Raw genomic sequence first — 20,174 nt, 5'->3', positions numbered from 1 at the left:
CTCCCAGAAGGCATTGCAGCTCACGGAGAGGGGCTGGGGAGGGGTCTCGCCCCGCGGTGCATGACGGGAGGTGTAGTTGTCTGGTGAGACTCAGTGTGGGGAGGTGCGCGTGCGCACAGCGGGGCGGTGCCCTGAGGGGGGCGGCCGGCCCCTTCGCGCTGCCCGCCCCCACAAGATGGCGGCGCTGGCTGTAAACAGGGCCGGGGCCGCGCAGGATGGCGGCCGCGCCTCCAGCACCGCCGGCAGTAGCAGCCGGGGCTCGGCGGGCGCCGCCGTGAAGGTGAGGCGGGCTGTGCCCTCCCGCGGCCGGCCGGGGGGCGCCGTGAGGGGGGCTGTGGTGCCGGGGGAGGCGGCCCCATAAGCGGGGAGCTGTCCCGGAGCGAGCGGGCGTCGCGTCTGGCACCCCCAGGGAGGGCGGCCCGGGGGGGGGGGTGCGCGGTTGGCTGGCGCTGCTCTCTCACGAGGTGTCTTTTTTTTTAATTTTTTTTTTTTTTTTTTCTACACGGTGATCGATTTTGCTCTTTTTGTTATCCGATTGAGGTGTTCTGCCCCCCCCTCCCCGCTGTTTGTTCCTGCTCCCTCGATGCTGCGTTTGTAGCTTCATAAGCGGCTGATTTGGTGTGACTGAGACCTCCTCACGCGGATCGGATCGGAGCGGCTCTCAACACAAACTTCGTCTGCTCTGGCAGGGTCTTGCCCCTCGTTTCCTTTTACTTATTTATTTATTTTCTCTGCAAGGAAGCATCTGCTTTCTTAGGTGTGCTGATTGACAAGTGGGCTTTTCTTGTGGCGGTGCATTCAATGAAGTGAACGAGGGGTGCTCTGGCAGGATGCTGGAGAATTAAAATGTCCTGTTTGGTCTCTTTTCTTCTTCTGTTACTCTTATAATCATCTTTTCTGTGTCAAAATTGATGAATCAACCTTTCTGCTGCGATTGCAGAAACTGTTACAAAACACGTCAAATGGTTTATCATGTGGAGCCTTCCCCTCCTTACAAGCTCTTAAACAAATGTGGCCTCTTCTTAAATTGTAGGTTCTGGAGTGTGGAGTCTGCGAAGATGTGTTTTCTCTGCAAGGAGACAAAGTCCCCCGGCTGCTTCTGTGTGGCCATACCGTCTGCCATGACTGCCTCACCCGGCTTCCCCTTCACGGCAGAGCAGTTCGTTGTCCTTTTGATCGACAAGTTACTGAATTGGGTAAGGAAATCTAAGTCTAAAGTTCTTAAAAATATTCAGACCAGGATATTTAGAGTGCTGTGAGGTTCTACCAAAAGTGGAACAAAAAATAATTTCTGTTACAGGCCTGCCTGCAGACGGTAGTATACTTGGTCAAAATCTACAATCTCTTGCTTTGATTCTGCTGAAAATTGATGATGTACGTGAATAGCTGGATGACATATATAGATAGTGCATAGGACTCAATAATATGGGTGAGCTAAATGTGTTGACTTCATTTTTTTTTTTTTTTCAGTGGAGGACCTTTAATGTACTTTAATATTTCCAATTAATAAATGTGGTATGTTCTTTTTGCTTCAGAGAAGCTTGTAGCACTGTTAAGCATTAAATTAGATAGGTATCTCAGAAAAATGAAGTCCTAAGCTTTTAACATTATCTTCTTCTTGAACTTGGGCTTGTAAGCTTCATACCTTAAAGCGTTTTTGTGAACTTCTATTTACAAAGTGGCCAGTCTATTTTAAGCTAGCGTTTTCAGGTTCCTGTGTGGGCGTTAGTTTCCTGTTATCATAAATACTAAATAAGCTGTGCAATTAAATAGATCTTTCTTTGACAAGCAGTTTTGTCTAGATTCATGATGAAGTGATATACGGGAAAGTACCAGCAATAACAAACCTCTTCTTAAAATATAGGGTAGTTCTAAATGTGAAGTAACTCATACTGGAGTTGTCAAGTTTGAAGTAACTCATAGTTTAAACAGGAATTTCATTATTGCATAAGCGTATGCAGAGAGTATTTGAAAGCATAAGAAACAGTTTTTATCCCACAGTGGGAGTTTATTTTAGGCAATGACACATATTTGTAATTCCTTTAGAATAGGAATTGCTTAGTGAGCATAGGGTTACAAAGAAAACAAGTTATCATAAGAATTTGTACCAAGATGAACATGTTAATAGAACTGGCTACAGTAGCTTTGAATACCACAGTGGAAAAGAAGAGTTGGATGGAGGACAATCCTCAGAGTGGGGGATCTCTAGAACAGTAGTCCATGAAAGGAATGTATAATTATCAATTAGCTTGAATAAGAATTTACTTGGAAGTGAGAGAATTTACTAGAGTGAGACAAAATATTAAGACACATTCGGGGATACTTTCATGGAAACAGAAGTCAGGAAAAGAATTATCAGGGTCATGTATAGTATGAAAGGGGAGTTTGGACTGTGAGGGAAGACAGCTGGAAGGTATGTGGTTAAAAGAATTAAACTTATTTTATATCTTATCTATGACTGTACAGCTGAAAGTGTGCTTTTATGAGGAATAAATTAGTGCACAGGAATCAAACTTGCTTTTGTGAAACTTATGTTTAAGACCTCTGCTTGTATCTTGTAAACTAAAAGCAGACACTTTTTTTACTGTAATAGGGAACTTGTCACTGAGTAATTTTTACTCTGATTTTTATCAGACAACTGAAAGCATCCTGTAGTATTTTTGGGGGGTTTTAGGTTTAACACAGTTGGAAAAAAACGTTAACTTTTTTATAAAAGTTTTGTCTTATATAATAATTAGAGGCTTCTGATGAAATGGAAGCCTTAGAAGTTTAGTAATCTTTCTGTACAGAGGAAGAGAGAAGAAATGGCTAGTTCTGAAAAGACAAATGACATGCTATGACCAGCAGTTGCTCAGAAAAACTTTAGCAAAACAGCTTGAGAGTAAACATACTTCTGTGAATAAATATGTTCTGCTTGATGATCTGGGGCAGAACTGGGTTATCCACATTGCAGCTCACCAAGTCTGTAAGAATTGTCTCAAGAAATACTGTTTACAGCATGTAAAAGTGTGCTTTCTAGAGGACATCTTGTTGTGATCCCTTCTTGAGGAGTCTGTGCATTTGTCTTGTCCTAATCACCTCGTAGTTGCTGCTGTTACTTACACCTGCAGAGGTAGTGGTTCTTCTTCCAATAGAGAGCTCAGGAGTGGAGGTTGGAGGGAGGTACATCAACCCTGTACATGATAAAAGCAACTTCTCGTTCTTTCTTCCTGTCCATATAATGGCCGATGAGAGAACAAGCTCTGTTTTTGCACATTTCTGCAATTAAATGTTCTGTCCTTTAGTGAATTAGCCTCAGGCAGGCATGTAGTATCTAAACCTACTTTATAGTACTGCTGTCAAGAAGTTCTGTCAAAAGAAAAGTTTGTAATCGAGGCATAAGGCTACGTGCATTGAACAAAAGTTCTTAGTAGCTATGGATTTTATGGATGCTTTTAACCTATAGTCATTTAACCTGTGCTATAATTAACCTATAATTAAGCAGATAGAATTGCTTGTTTTCCCTTGCTCTTACTAGTATTAAATTTTATTACTAAATCATTTAATTCTAGCTTTTCAGAAGGATTCTTAAGATCTCTTTAAGAAGTATGCAGGGAGCTATATGAAGGCTGTCTTTTCTTGTTTGTTTTCCCTCCCTTCTGAAGTGGATGCTTTGTTTAAATTTGCTGGCCTCTTTCTTGTATGCTACCATTTGAGAAGGCAGGATTAGAAGTATTTTGTCAGGATGCATAGTCTGCAAGTAAGAACTGTCAATGTGTTTACTTGTTTAGCAAAATATTCTGATAATTCATAAAAGATCTTGCCATCACAGAAAATGCCTAGTAAAGAACTGGTAATACTGAAGCCTGTCCAAACCATGTTACTTGCAGAGTAGACTAAATAGATTTATTTGTTTGAGACAGTTTTTTTTAATATGACTGATCTTCCAATGGACAATTTTAAATAAGCGTGTACTTGTTGAAGGTATGCAAGCTGCCAACTGAATTAACGTTCTTTAACAAACAAAAAAAAGATGTAATAGAAAAGATTTTTCAATTTTCAAACTTCTGAAGCCATATGTTCTGGAAATTCTTTATTTACACATTTATTATGTATGTAACAGTCTCTTTAGAAGAAGACTCCTCGTAGAAAGTTTCTTTCCCTCAAAATATTCTTATGTGGGAGAAGAGGTGATTCATTTCTAGCAACTTGCTAGAAATGCTCTTCCCTATCCTGTGTGGGATTGGAGGGTTTTTTTGTGCTTTTTTTGTGCTTTTTTTTCTTTGGGGGGGGGGAAAGGTGGGGTTCTTCAGTTTGTTTGTTTTGCAAAGTATGTAGACCAGAGAGCTGTTGTGAAGGGTGTGCTTATGTCAGAGACTGGCTTTTCTGTTCAGCCAAGCAGCTATGCTGAGGAGGCCTTTAGTAGTATGGCTCAGGTGAACTCTTCTGTGATCATCATGCTACAGAACCTGAACTACTTTCTCTCATTAAAAATTGTTCAGCTGATGTGTGCAGACTTTGGCATACTCCAGGGAATGCATCCCACTGGTGTTGTTTACATATTCTTTTGCTAGTGTTTGAGTGCTAGGATAAAATTTCAAAACATTGTGCAAGAAACTGTGTCTATAACCTAACATTCTCTCTTCTTTGTTCAGGTATTTAGACATAAGTCACTCTTTTATTAATTGGATTATTTATAATCCTTCCCCAGACAAGCTTCATGCATTTGAAAATGGCATTTGTGTTGTTGGCTGGACTCCATCGTAGTGTCTCCATGCCGCTCTGTCGCTATCTTGTTCCTGGCTGACAAACTTCCTGCTATTCACATCTTCTTCTTCCTTAGAAAAGAGACAGTCAGATTGTGCGATGGCTTTGTAATGGGCACAAACATCCCTTGTAGGCATGAGGATGAGATCACTAGACTCTTTTACACTTGTTACCAAAGCAGAATTTGAGCTAAAGTCTAAGAGACTAAGCAGATGTATTTACACAACTCATGTTTAACATTGCTTTTTAATATAAAATAAATATTGATCAACTGTGTTGAAAATGTAAGCTGAATATGCAGGATTTTTATAGTCCCTTTTCCAGAAACAGAATATTTGCTAAAATGTATGTCCTTTTGCTGATCGCAGAATCATGTAGCTGTTTGGGTTTGAACAGAACTTGCAGATCTGTTGTTGCCTTTGGGAAACCATTTCTTGCAAGCAATATTGTGACACATCTGACCCTTAAAAGCATTGCCCTTTATGTAATGAATATATTTGAAGTGTGTGTGTAATGCTACGAAGGTCCTTTTTGGCTTGTATTTCTGTGTGCTGCAAATCCAAACTGCTTGGGAGCTGGAGATCCCAATGATGAAAATACTGGTTACTGTCCAGCTGCGGGTACCGAGCTGAGGAGCAGTGAAACAGGAGTGTTTGGGATGTGTAGACTGTTCTGGTTACTATAACTGCATGCAGCTCACAGTAATCCATGTCTGTTTGGAACAGGACTCTCACTAGTACTATACACCAGAATTTATGGAGTGTTTGCCAGATCTCAGTGCTGAGCAAGAAAGGCTGAATGCCTGTATAGGATTGCTGAGACAACATCTGAATTCCTGAAGGATGCAGAGGGTGTACAGCTACCAGGCCACCACAGGGCAGCATAATTCAGAAGAGATGAAAGACTCAGGAGAACCAGACAGTTCAACTGGCCTGGACTTTCTATTTGAGTAGATACTTGGGATATAATTTCTGTGAGTTTGTGTCAGATGCAGACTCCTGTCAGACACCAAATATGTGGACTGAAAATGTCAAGAGCTTTTAGAGATCACCTGATCTCTGAATGAGCTCCTGGCTCCAGTTGCTGTTCTGCTAATCTTTGCATCTGAATTATGAGAGGCAGCCCAGCTTCCTTGGTTTGGCATTGCTTTCTAAAATTGTGTTTTCCAGATCATGCTTGAAGCAAAATTTAAGTTAAATAAAGCAGTCACAAGTATTTCTATCTTTTCTTTTGAACACAGTTCAAAAGATAATAAAATAAATGAGTCAATATCAAGCTAGTACAGGTTATTTACAAATACAACAAGGCACTTCTGGATGTTTCCTTAGTTACATAAAAAGATGCATATCAGTACCCATGCTCTGCCTGTAACATTGCAAGTGTTGTACTTTGTATCATTGTACTCCATATCTCCATATTTCTTTTCCTACAGTAAACAGTCTGTGTGTTCTTCAGTAAACATCTGAATAACATCAATGTTATGTGAGAAAACTGCCTTTCTTTCAGTGCCCAAAGAAGTGCTCTTTGTATTCAGCAGTCATGTTGGATATAATTCAGTAACTTTTTAAGCTTGTCTTTAATCATAAATACGTGGTTTCAAGTGCCAAGTAAAATACCTTATTATGAAATCATAAGCATTCATGGATTCTGTGATTCCTGTTAGGAAAACAGGATGTTTGGAGGCTTAATGGGGATTTGTTTTCCCTTATTAGCTTGAGAATCACAGAATCATTTCATCCGGAAAAGACCTCTGGGATCATCTAATCCAGCCTTTAACCTAGCACTGCCAAGTCCACCATTAAACCATGTCCCTGAGCTCTATACCTACACGTTTGTCGAAGACGTCCAGGGATGGTGACTCAACCACTTCCCTGGGCAGCCTGTTCCAATGCTGCACAACCCTTTCAGTGAAGTAATTTTTCTTAATATTCAACCTAAACCTCCCTTGGCACAACTTGAGGCCTTTTCCCCTGGTCATATCAGTTGGTGCTTGGGGGAAGAGACTGATCCGCACCTCACTATACCCTCCTTTAAGGTAATTGTAGGCCAATATTTATGTATGTTCTACCAATTTTATTATGAACAGATCATAATAAAGTCCATATACCAACAGCAGGAGACATCTTCTTTGAGTCTTACTATAGTGTTGAGGCTGGGGGATGAACACAGGCCTCTTGGTTTGTCCCTTTCAAATTAGGAACCATTAACAAATAATTACCACCTGTACCTGGATTCACTATAAGTGGTATATATGAACAGCCTTGTTAGTGTTAATTAGGACTTAAACTGATCCCAAACTCCGCAGTAATAATGCACAGTTCAGGCTGTAGATATCCTCAGAAGCTGATCTGCCCCTGAAAGTAAAAACAAGAAGAATACAGAAATGGTTCTCCAATTCTGGTACTCCAGAAACAGGGGAATACAGAAATGGCACACTAATATCTCTTCTGTGAGGAGAGCCTGAGTGAGTTCAACACAGCTTCTTTAAAAATAACTCTTCTCACATTATCCAGGTTTGTGGAAGTACATAGTTGTGATTCAGCTGTGGTAGTCAGCCTACTGCAGCTAATCAAATATAACTCTCTAGATGTTGTGTAACCACAAAAACACGGGATTCTGTATACTTGTGCTGTGGTTTGACCCAGCAGGCACCTATGTACCATGCAGCCATTTGTTCACTCCACCTCCCCACACTCCCCACTGTGTTGGGGGGGGAGAAAAAGAGGGGTAAAGGGGACAAAAACATGTGGATTGAAATAAAGACAGTTTAATAGAACAGAAAAGAAAGGTGGAGACATACTAATGGTAAAGGAATATACAAAATAGGTGATACACGATGCACTTGGTTGCTGACTGAAGCCCAAGCAGTGCTGTGTCTGGCCCAGCTGTCCTGGTTCTGTCCCCTTGCAGCTCTTGCACCTCCAGGCTCCTCGTTGGCAGCGCTGTGTGAGAAGCTGAAAAGTCCTCAAATTAGTCATGACTGAGCAGTGCTTGTATTAAAGTGTCGGTGTGTTAACCAATATGATTCTCATCCTACATCCAAAACACAGCACTAGGAAGAAAATTATCACAGCTTAATCAATGATAACTCAGTCCTTGAAAATAGCATGTATCCTGTTTGAGGAATACCTGATAGCATCCTACTAGAATGTGTGCTATTACGTGTCCATTATGTATAACCTCTCTGCTCTGGGGAAGGTGCTGAAGGCTTTCCACCTAAGAAGGTAATTCTGTCTCTCTCAGTTCAAGAATGACAGAAGAGAATGGGCCAACCAGTGGTGCCCAGCGTCAGGACAAGAGGCAGTGGGCTCAAAATGGAACACAGGAGGTTCCCACTGAATGTCAGGAAGTGTTTTGTAATGATGCGGGTGATAGAACAAGGGAACATACTACCCAGAGTGGTTGTGGAGTCTTCTTCCTCTGAGATCCTCAAAAGACATGGTCCTGGGCAACCTACTGTAGGGAGCCTTGCTTGGTAACTTCCAGAGGACCCTTCTAACCTTAACCATTCAGTGATTTTGTAAGGACTAAAAAGTAAACATCTAGTAGTGCTCGCAGGTGATGCTTCAACAGAGAAAATGTCTTTATGATACTGTTGCTGAAAAAAGTCAGTGGGTTATACTTTCTTGGAGAAGTAATCACTAAGGTGTTCGTATGCTACATAGCCTACTGAGGTAGCATTTAGCAGCAGTCTCCAGGATGCTATTATGTTTTTGATGTTCTTTGTGTTGCTTCCTATTAACCTCTACAAAATAAGAGTGATGCAGCAGTAGACATAGACTTATTTCTCTCATACTCCCTGCAGGAAAGTAGATCTTTTTCTCTATCAAATAGTTCTGAACATTGTTTTAATTCTTACTTTTTTTTTTTTTTCTTTTTACTGGGATGAGATCTGCAGTAGGTGTTGCATCTTGTGATTCAGGGAATATGAGGTCGGTTGATGTGAATTCTTCATAGCTTCTGTTAGTACAGTAGAAATGTTAATGGTACACAATTATGCAAAATGTATTAAATTTTTTTATATGCATTATAGTTTGTGTTCCTTATAGTCCTTAGTTGTTAGCTTTCACAGATTATTTTACAAGTGTTCTTACTGAGTTTTTATAAGCATTTAATAATCTTGGCATTTCTTAAGTTGGGAAAATCTGCATAAACAATAAATAGTTCCATGATGGAAGGAAAGAAGAGGATAGAAAGGTAGTGTGAGCTTAGATAGAAAGTGTGATAGTGGTATCTCACCATAATTGTATGTCCTAGTATTTGTCAGAATCTTGCCTGTGGTTTGTGGAGATTCTAATGCTTCTATTCTGCCTCCGTCTTCCTCAAAAATAGGAGATTCTGGTGTCTGGGGCTTGAAAAAGAATTTTGCTCTGTTGGAACTCTTGGAACGTTTGCAGAATGGACCTGCTGGGCAGTGTGGGACAGCAGAAGAAGCTATCGGTCTCTCTGGAGAGGTACTGAGTTTGAAAAAAAGCAAAAAACTGTTACGTTTGCTTAAAATAGTCTTTAGATGGGGAAAAAAGTAAGTAACTTCATTGGCAAATGTAATTTCACTATTAAAGTTGTTTTCTTTTAGTATCTAGTATTGAGGTTTTAAGTAATTGCTTCAAAATTAAATTCTAGTATGCAGTGACTAAATCAAAGAAGTAGTAGTTACATGAAGCATGTGTATTTCTCCCTTTTTTAGACTTCTAACATTTTTTTAAAAAGGTTACTCAGATATTTTATTAACAATAATTATAGAAGAGTTTTCTAGAACTTATTAGAAACTCTTCCTAAGGACTTCACAGCAACTCCTTGTTCCAAATAGTTGCCTTCTACAGTCATTTGATGTGACTACATCATGTGATAGCATTTCATTATCAAAATTGACTGATTTAGCATCTCACTGTTAACAACTGGTATGCAGATAGTGTTCTAGGAGTAGGTGATTGTTCTAAGTACATAATTTTCTGTTAGTGTTTTGTCTCTGTAAATTTCTCTCTGTTGAAGGAAATGTCTGGAGCCTGATTTATTTTAGCCTACAAATTTTGTAACTTCTACTGAAGCTTGGATTATAGAATCACTGAACACTCCTAGAATAGTATATTGGAGTTTATGGGAAAGAAAAGTATTTTTATTTTGTAAAGATCTATTAGGAACTTAAAATCAAGTTTTCAAAGCAGTGCGTATTGATGACACTTCTTCCATTTGGTTGTTGTTTTTTTTTTTCCCAGTAATTGGCATGAAATATTAACAACTTTTCTTTTCTTTTTTTTTAAGAGTATCATTCGTTGTGATGAAGATGAAGCCCATGTTGCATCTGTTTATTGCACTGTTTGTGCCACTCACCTGTGTGCAGACTGTTCCCAGCTTACTCATTCTACAAAGACACTAGCGAAACACAAGCGTGTACCTCTTGCTGATAAGCCTCATGAGAAGACCATGTGTTCCCAACACCAAGTGCATGCTATTGAGTTTGTCTGTTTGGAAGAGGGCTGTCAGGCCAGTCCTCTTATGTGTTGTGTCTGCAAAGAATATGGGAAACATCAAGGTCATAAGGTACTACTAAGAATTTGTTTCAAGTCATGCCATGGGATGGCTTGCATAATTTTTTATCCAATTACAGTATGCAAGATCATCAGTAGGGAAGGATAGATTCTTGATATGTCTTTATAGAAATAACACCATACTGTTCTTTCCTTTTTCCTTCATTTCAGATAACTTCCACAGTAAAAATGACAGGGAAAAAAACATTTTTATGACTTTAATAAGTTATTTAAATGTTACAGTTGACTGTCCCGTTATTTGATGCTTTTCTGAACTTGTTATGGTATTGAATCAGCTGTCCCAAAAGTTGTTATTCCTCATGTAAAAACTAGGTTCACCCAACCTGGTGTGGTCCAAGCACAGTTTTTTGTTTGTTTGTTTGTTTTTGAAGTAATTACTGTAAACAGGCAAATTTATATATGTACATGTGTAATTGCTAGATATGTATCTTAGTGTCAGCATAATCTGTAACTCCTGATGAATGCATTTATCTAATTTATTGAATTCATATAATACATGTAGATTTTAATATTTAGCAAGATATAAAAGATGAATAAGAAAGATATTTGTGCTTGATCTTTGATACATTGCTTTTTAATTAATAGCATTCTGTCTTGGAACCAGAAGCAAACCAGATTCGTGCATCCATTTTAGACATGGCCCACTGCATACGAACTTTCACAGAAGAAATCTCAGATTATTCAAGAAAATTAGTTGGAATAGTTCAGCATATAGAAGGAGGAGAACAAATAGTTGAAGATGGAGTTGGAATGGCCCATACAGAACATGTATGCTATGTTGTTTGTTGTTTTTTTCATTTTTACTGTGTATAATAACTCAGATATGGTTTATAAGGTTGTTCTTAAGCGTCTAACAAATGAAGAATTTTTTTTTTTCGGAGCAGTGAATTATAACTTATTACAATGCTTTCATTTCAAGGAATTGCTCTGAAAATTTTACATAGGCTTAGTAAGACAAGACCTTAAGTTCTCTCTACCAAGAGATGAGACTACTGTCTCTACCAAGTTTTCTGTCACTATTGAGACAGCAGAGAAGTTGTAGTCCATCACAGTAGTTTTTAGTTTGCACGAAAATAGAGAAGCAGTAGGAAAAGCTATATAATTGCAAGGATAGTATTGAAGTATAGTGACAGATTACATGTCTGTCCTCAGGTGTTACAATATTACTGGGGTTTTTAGACCTGGTTGGTCAGTAGGAACTTTCTGGTAGAGTGTGTGTGTATATATATGTTTATATATATACATATATATATCATAAGCTGCTTGATTATAGGAGTGAGTTCTTGGAGGATCTTGGTCTTAATGCTGATCAGACTGTATAACTGCGTCTTGAACTTTGATGTAGCTCACCAGATCTGAAAATAATTTAGAAATCAGAATGAAACAAAAAATATGCTTCTGCAATCAACTGGTGTCCACATTGGTCTTGTTCTTTTGTAAACTGTAGGTGCCAGGGACTGCAGAGAATGCTCGCTCATGTGTCCGAGCCTATTTTTCTGATCTTCATGAAACCCTTTGTCGTCAGGAGGAAATGGCTCTTAGTGTTGTTGATGCTCATGTAAGAGAGAAGTTGATTTGGCTTAGGCAACAGCAAGAAGACATGACCATCCTATTGTCACAGGTTTCAACGGCTTGCCTTCATTGTGAAAAGACTTTACAACAGGTGAGTTGGCAAGTGAGCCATAACATCCTGTAACAGAACTAGCACCATGATTTAAGTTTAGGCTACAAAGTTTGTGTGGTACTCTGCATTTATTTTCCTTTAGAGTGTTTGTCGTAAGACAATAATTATATAACAAGAGATTGCCAATGTTCTTTATAAGGGGATGTTAAACAAGGATAGTCAGTACAACAGCATCAAATTGTCCAGTTGCTATAAATTTTGTAACGTGACTCTTTAGTCTAGAGTAATATGTTTTTGAGGTTTGTGGGAAGGAGATGAGAGAAAAGTGAAATAAGAAAACGTAAAAAAAAAAAAAAAAATATATATATATATATATATATATATATATGGGAAGGATTTTAAAGTTGTAATTACTAATATGAGTGTTTGAAGATAGTTGTCATGCAAGGCTGATAGGAAAAACTGTGTTTGGACTAAATAACTTTCTCTAGCATTTGCAGTGTGGGCAATTCAATATCACACTAATGTGTGAAGAAAGTGGCAACGTACGGATATCTGGTTGGTGTTTTATTCTCTTTATTTAACGATAACAAAATAAATTGCATATGTAGTGAAAAATAAATTGAGTGTGAGAAATAACTTCGTTAATGTGATATTTATGCAGACTTTTAAAATTTGTTTAGTGAAACGTATGTTTTAACTATGCAAATTTCCTTATTAACTGTGGATTTTGATCTTGTGTTAAGTACGTTGGCTGCAAAGCAGCAGCTGTATTACAGCTGTACTACAGCTGTATTACAGCTGCTGAAATGATATAAATATTTTTTATGTATTATATTATTCTCTTTTCTAATCTTTATTCTTAAGAGGACTAAGAGGGGTTAAAGATTTTATTTTATTTTTTTTACAGCCACAGAACCATTTAGTGTCTCCTAGTATTAAGCAAGAATGACATGGCCTACATATTTGTATCATAATTTTAAATGTTTTTTGTAGGTGTTTCTTTAACTGGAGTATTTCTATTTAAAACACTTCATCTCCAACTGTCATATTTACTTATGTCTTGATTTGTTTGTACTAAGCATGTTACTGAGAGAAATGCATTTTCTGTGTTTTTTTTTTCTGTTTAGGATGACTGTAGAGTAGTATTGGCTAAACAGGAAATTACAAGATTGCTCGAGACATTACAGAAACAGCAGCAGCAATTTACAGAACTTGCAGATCATGTACAGCTGGATGCTAGCATTCCTGTCACTTTTACAAAGGTATATTTAATCCCATTCACTTTATGAAGGCCAAATTGTATTTTAAAGAAAGCAGGAATAACATATCTTCACTATGATACTGCATTTGTTGCAGCAAATTCAGGCAGTTCAGCATCAAGCCATAGTATCTTTTCAGATGATGAGTACTGTCTGGTATTTGAGCAACAAAACCACTGTGCTATAATTAGTGTGAGAAATAATAATTTAACGTTTAATGACTGGCTACATCAGTAGCTTTCTTTGAACATCAGCTGCTTTCCTTTAAATATTCAGTTAGTATTTGTGAATTCTAGAAGCACCTTTCTTTGGAAATGTCCCTGATTTGCTGTATATTTAGTTCAGACTATGAAATTACCCCTTGTGTCTTTTGGCTTTTTCACAACAGCAGCATAACTCCTGCACAATGCTTATGTTTCCTGAATATTGCATACCTGTATTTAAAAACCAAAAAAATCAACTATATATTACAGTTCATAACACAAGCTTCAGTTCATTCAGTTTTTATGGTAGCTTTGTCTGAACTACAAATAGGGATTCTTTTCCTTGCCTGCAACCAAGACTTATTTTGTGATATGTCTGGTTTTTAAAATCGCCATTTCGGATTACTGCTTAAAGCAATTAATGTTGCTGTTTTCAAGTTGCAAAGGTCTAGAAATGGGTTGAGATGAAGAAGTATAGCAGTGGAGCCTTCAGCAATGAAATGACTGTAGCTGGGAGCATTGATAATGTTACAAAACATAGTGAAAAAGCTACAAAACCAACAGTTTGCTGGTCAGATAATTTTAATTGCTATAAGCAACTTCTTGTGGTGTTTGAGCCGCAAATGATAAAAGAATCTGAAATGTTAAGTACAGATATACAAGTGTAAGATGTCTGTGGATGGCTTTTTAGGAGAGATGATAACACAGGTAGAAGTTACAAGTTAACATCCAGTAACTTCTGTAGTGGTGATCCATATTATTGACAGAAGCGCCTTGCACTTTTACAGTCCATCCATTTAATGGCTTCACAAATAGTGAGAACATAAGTATCTTACAAATACAGGTCTTATAACATTAATCTCCAAAACTTGTTTGTGTATGCTGTTTCTTCCAGGACAACAGGGTACATATTGGACCAAAAATGGAAATTCGGGTTGTTACTCTAGGATTAGATGGAGCTGGCAAAACAACTATTTTGTTTAAGTTAAAGCAAGATGAATTCATGCAGCCAATTCCAACAATAGGTTAGTCGCAACAACTTAAATGTAAGGATTTTCTGAATGTTTGACTTACCTGTAGAATTTGACTAGCCTATATTCATAGACAAGATTATAAAATTCAAATGTTTTTATTTAGGTTTTAATGTTGAAACAGTAGAATACAAGAATCTGAAGTTTACTATTTGGGATGTAGGAGGGAAGCACAAGTTGAGGCCCTTGTGGAAGCATTATTATCTCAATACACAAGGTGAGACTAATGCAACTTTTAAACCATATTTTGTCTTCTGACTTGTATTTCAGAGCCAAAAAAGCAATTAATAGAAATCATTTATAATCATAGAAAATTTTTCATCTAATACAAAATTCAGCTGCTAGATTCATGAGCTATCGTATTTTAATCTAGTTGTTCATTGTGTCTGCTGTATGATAAGGGTGTCTTCTCCACAAATCCATCAGACAATTCATGAAGCCAAACAAAACTAGAGTTTCTGTTAATCTGGGTTTCTCTGACAACAGTCAAGGTGCAGGGTTCCAAAGTTTGTGTAGTGAAAAAGTAGTACTTGTCAGGTACAAAGTTTAAACAGCACTTGAAATTAAAATACTCAGTCTTAGGAGCCTCTAAATTCTACAAAGTTCTGCAACTTCTTACTTTGCATTGCAGTCTGAGATCTACTTGTGGACTAGATTTCAGAATCAAGCACTTTACTAAAAAAAATTGTTATAAATGATGCTGATTTGGAAATTAACACTGTCCTGTAAGTGCTCTGTAGTTGTTTTCCAACTTAGAAAGGGGCTTCTCTTCATGAATTCACTGTGAATTGCCTGAAATACTTAGGAATGAGAAAACACTAGTTTTACATCCTCTGTTTTGTGCATTATTTAGCCTTCGTTGCAAACTTTAACATTTTCAATCACCGTCGTCTTCGCAAACTTTTAAAATTTTGATCTTGGGCTCTATTAAATCTTACACAATAAATACCAGTAGCATAGAGTTTTGTCAGCCTTTAAGAATTGTAAGCTGGAGACCAAAATCTAATCATTTAACCTGGTGCATCCTCGCAGTAAGTTTTGTTTGGTTTTGGTAGTGTTATTTATTTATCTCTCTGTGTATTTAAAACACAGTGAGTTTGAATTCTGTCCACCTAACTCTCCAGTCTTTCTGGCACCTTGGTTACTTTCTGTGGTGCATAGTAAAACTTACTGTCTCTGTGTCAAGTCCATCATAGTCTTCTCTGCAATATCTAGTCCATAACTCAGGAAAGCTGTGCTGATTTGGCTTAACTGTACATTTTGCAGCCAGCTAAAGGAAATTGAAACCATTGTGTGTGAGTCTGTTGAACATAAATGGATCAAAAATGATTTGAATGAGGATACTCAATCCACACAAGGTAAATCTGGTTTTAGACCAAAGCAGTCAAAACTTGCACAGCCTTTTTTTTTTTTTTTAAAAAAAAAAAGGCCTAAAACTGCAGACTTCTTCCTTGTTTCAAGGTGAATTCTAGATTTTTGTCAAAAGTATAGAGGTATGTAAAGCATTTCAAAGTCTTCCTGAAACTGAAGTTACGTGCTGCTGAGAAACTTTACATAAAGGAAAAAAGAATGTTAGCTGAAAGCTAACTTGACAGTTTGTATTTGAATGTGTGTAAAATGTTTCTTTTTTTCTTTCATAGCGGTTGTGTTTGTTATTGATAGCAGTCACAGAGACAGGGTCAGTGAAGCACACAGTGAACTTGCAAAATTATTAACAGAAAAGGAGTTGCGGGATGCCTTGCTCTTGATCTTTGCTAATAAACAGGTACTTGTGATTTTTTTTTCTCTTTCTGCTACCCTTTACCTCAGTTTGTGTATCAAATTCAAACTTCCTCAATCTTCCCTTACAGGAAGGGGAATGGTAATACGGAAAGGATAAAATGTAGATGTTTTCCGTATATTTCCTTATATTCCTAAAGTGTCTAGTACATTTAGCAGTCGGTTTTTATTTTTGTGATAGCAAGTAGTGAACTTGTCACTGTTTTATTTGACTTTGAGGTTTGGAAAGCTTTTATGTAATCCATAGCCTTAATCTAAGGCGTCAGTTGTTTGAGTACAGAATAATTGAGTCTGTGTATCTGATTCTGTTGCAGGATGTAGCAGGCGCCCTTTCAGTGGAAGAAATTACGGAACTGCTGAGTCTCCATAAGCTCTGCTGTGGCCGTAGCTGGTATATCCAGGGGTGTGATGCCCGAAGTGGTACAGGACTTTTTGAAGGATTAGACTGGCTTTCAAGGCAGTTAGTAGCTGCTGGTGTTCTGGATGTGGCTTAATTTCAGAAGAGTCATGTTTGTTGTTCACTGTTGTGTTTGCATGACTTAGGATGTTGTAACCAGGTCTGCCCTCTGAAGAGGGGAATTTATTTAAAGTTGATGGTTACAGAAAAGTACAAGCCTTTATTCAAGATTGGATAATTGGTTCAGTAAACTCGTGCAGTTAGTGTTTTTGACATCTGATACATGTACAAGTGATGAAATGGGCTAGTTACAAAGGGGCCTTGAAAATTCTTTTTGTTGAAATAAAGTTGTTAATGCTTAAAGTTCTTTTCTGATAAAATATGCATGAGAGTTCATCTAATAATCCTAATAAGGTTGCAGAAGTTAATGTCAGGAAAACTTTGAGTGGTTTAGAAATGCTTTCCCAAGAAACTATTCCAAAATCCATCCTATGTTATTAGAATAGCCAGCTCTGATCATTAGTCAGAAATAAATTATGCTACTTTTTAATATCTTAAATGCATTCACCTAAAGCTGGCATTGAAAATTACATGCAAATACACTGCAAAAGGAAAATGCTTCCCCTGTTATTTATTAACTTCTCTTTACTGGATGGGAGCATAATGGCAAAGAAAACTGAGAATGGGGAACAGTGTAGTGCTAACTGGCTGTGGCATTGTTTAGCTGGTTGTTTTCTATTTTTTATTTTTTTTGTAAGTCTACACATGCTAAATTATTTATGGACAGACTATAGTGACATTAAGGTGAAAATGTTTTGTGAATTCTTGAAGACATAATCTGTAAAGGCAGATTAAGTTTGCTCCTCACAAAGTCAAATGAAGCTTTAAAAAAAAGACCACCTTAAAGAAGCAGTGTGGTGTAATATCAATCCACCTATGTACTTGTATGTAGAAATCAAGCTTTCAGATTAAGGTAGTGGCCTTAAAATGATGTAAAAACAGTGTTCACTAATTATAACTCTTACTTACAAAAGCTGATGGCAAAATGTGATGTAAACCTTCTGTATTAAGATTTTTAATTCTTACTGCATCTTCTACATGCAACTGTCACCAGTGCCTCTGTTTTCAAAGGTCACTCATTCACAAACCCATGTAATATGTGTGTAGTACTGTCTAAATTTAGAAAAGGTTGTGGTCACTTACTGATATCTCCTTTTCTGCTGCACACGCAGTTTTGTTAAGTTTTATCTGACTGGTATGCATACAAGAAACTTCTGGTCTTCTCCTAAGTGCACAGCCACTGCCAATTAAAGAAGCCATGCCACGACCCTCTTCACATCAGTAAAAGAGCAAGGAAGAGCATAGCCAATAGATCAAAACTGCAGACCATCTTGTCTTTCTGCAGTAGAGGTAAACAGGAAGAACCACGCTGTGGAACCAAGCAGCATTGTTGCACAGATAAGTAGGTAGATCTTTTTGACACACTGAAAAACATATTAACCTGTGAAGGCTGTGAATCTCACCTAGTGAGGGAAATTTATCTCATGGTCTGTGGCTGTGGCTTTTTTGTATTGTCAGCTTTATGATGCTTTCCCACTACATACTTTAGGTAAGGCCAAGAATGTATAAACCAGTAATTTAGTACATTTGCACTTTTCTTCAAGAGGAAGCAGTTAAAGAACTACTTCCTCATAATGACACTTGTTCATAGTTTTCTCTTGTTACTTGTGTTTCATGTAAATGATGTTAAATGCAGCTTCAGATTAAGCAGGTCTCATTACTTGAATAGTAGCTGAAAGAACACTAAGCTTTAAAATAGTAATGTTTGTGAAACAGGCTTCAGTGCCTACATAGGTACTGAGAAGGGGTAGTTACTCTTTCTGCAGATTACCTGATTAGTCTAGAAATAGTTTACATTGGGCTGAAGGGCGTTTTTTCTGCACCACCGAACTAACAAAAAAAAATCATCCTCTCCAGCCTACAACTTCTTGCACAATACACAGTTGGCTGCTCTTGACTTGAGCATCTGCTCAGCCTGTACTGCAGAGCAGTTCCAGATATAGTTAGTGCTGACTGTCTGTTCATAGCGCTCTTTTTAAAACATTGATAAGGTCTGCTGGTGTGGTAGATACTTTTTCCAGGAAGACATCTGTTCTCAAGAAAAACCTGAACCTGTAACTTTATTATAGCTGTTTTCTGTGTCAGTTATACAGTGCCCTCATACTCCGTAATTAAGTTTCTAATTACTACTAAAAAATGTTCGAGGTGACCAGTTTGTGAGTTGTTGGAATGTTTTTTGTTTTTTGTTTTTTGTGGCAGTATTTGAGGGCAGAGGAAAAATACTCACTCATGCATATTTCTGAGTACAAAGGATTGCTTGCTTGTGACACATGTGGAATACTACCATACAGTGTTTTTAGTGGAATTTATTTAAGATGACTTAAAGTAACTGTGAAGGTATTGCGTTTGTCTGTGAACTCTTTAGTGTAAACAGGTACACTGAGAGGTTTATTTGTATTATAAGTTAATACTATATATAAACTGCTTCAGTTATAAATCTAAGCTTGTTTCACCAGTTCTGTTGAACTTCAGTTTTAGTGTACTGACTTACGCAAAGAAGTAGTTCCTCAACTAGAACTTATTCAAGTGTTACTAACTATGAGGATTATTTGAAAAGGCTGATTAACTTTTCATAAGATTTTGACTTAATTGTGAAATTGAGTAAATGCAACATCTAGTGACAGTGTTGTGGCATTCTTTAAACAATCTTGGCTCAAAAATAGTGTGTCTAGGCTAACTGCAAAAATCATGTTTTATCACGCGATGTGGTCTTTCTGTATGTTACCTTCAAATTCATTGTGGAAGGGGTGGTACTTGAGGGCTTTCTTCTGAGATGGTTCCAATTTCTGAACTGATGGATGTTACCGAACAATTTTTGGAAAGGGCTCTTTTAATGGAAACAATTCATGAGCTGTAGAGTTGTCCAGAAAAATGAGTTGGTTTTTTTTTTTCAATAAAATTATCTAAAACTTTTGGAGATCTAATTTTCTTTTAATAAACTTGCCCCTTTTTGATAGCTATCTAAGAACAGAGGTGTGCTACATCTAACGTACAATAATGTTCTTGTTTAATGCCTTAATATAGCCTTTTATCTCAATAAAGTACGCTTCCTCGGGGTAACAGCTTTCAAGGGACTGAATTTGCTCATCACTTATCTGTTTTCATGAACTTACCACAGTTGTGAACTCTGGGGTGCTATGGTGTTACGTGAACATAAACACTCAAAGTTAACACTACAGTATTTACAGTAGACTTAACTATCCACTATAATATAGGACCCTATTTAGCCACAGGTTCACAACAGTTTTAAAAGGCATCTAAGCTTTCACTAAGGACTACATCAAAACACTGGACATGAGCTTAGTTTGAAATAAATCATAGCAATTATCTCAAAGGAGTTTTTCAGCAGAACTGGTGGTGGTTGTAGGCTTTTAAGTAAAAATCGGGCCAAAAACAGATTCACAAGGCTAAAACAATGAGAAAGGAAGCATTCAAAGAAAAAAAAGAAGGGCACATTTTGCAC

At 37.6% G+C, this 20,174-nt stretch overlaps 1 protein-coding gene across 1 annotated transcript; it reads left to right on the top strand.

Moving 5' to 3' along the window:
- The first annotated feature begins 122 nt into the window (after positions 1-122).
- Positions 123-19,624, top strand: TRIM23 (tripartite motif containing 23). Its single transcript, XM_038170421.2, has 11 exons — positions 123-280; positions 1,034-1,196; positions 9,079-9,200; positions 10,009-10,287; positions 10,881-11,063; positions 11,743-11,958; positions 13,050-13,184; positions 14,280-14,409; positions 14,522-14,632; positions 16,056-16,180; positions 16,509-19,624. The coding sequence occupies exons 1-11, from the start codon at positions 176-178 to the stop codon at positions 16,686-16,688; spliced, it is 1,749 nt and encodes a 582-aa protein (XP_038026349.2). The 5' UTR covers positions 123-175; the 3' UTR covers positions 16,689-19,624.
- The last annotated feature ends 550 nt before the right edge of the window (positions 19,625-20,174 follow it).

This window comes from Anas platyrhynchos, chromosome Z (assembly GCF_047663525.1).
Source record: "Anas platyrhynchos isolate ZD024472 breed Pekin duck chromosome Z, IASCAAS_PekinDuck_T2T, whole genome shotgun sequence".
Classification (NCBI taxonomy): domain Eukaryota; kingdom Metazoa; phylum Chordata; class Aves; order Anseriformes; family Anatidae; genus Anas; species Anas platyrhynchos.
The sequence above is the reverse complement of the archived record's forward strand: the minus strand, read 5'-3'. Positions and strand labels throughout refer to the sequence as shown.

Bases quoted from the DNA above. Each gene is read 5' to 3' on its own strand.
- TRIM23 (XM_038170421.2), top strand. From the start codon at position 176: ATGGCGGCGCTGGCTGTAAACAGGGCCGGGGCCGCGCAGGATGGCGGC. The intron at 13,185-14,279 runs GTATATTTAATC...TGTTTCTTCCAG, and splicing joins TTCCTGTCACTTTTACAAAG to GACAACAGGGTACATATTGG. The intron at 14,633-16,055 runs GTGAGACTAATG...TTTCTTTCATAG, and splicing joins TTATTATCTCAATACACAAG to CGGTTGTGTTTGTTATTGAT.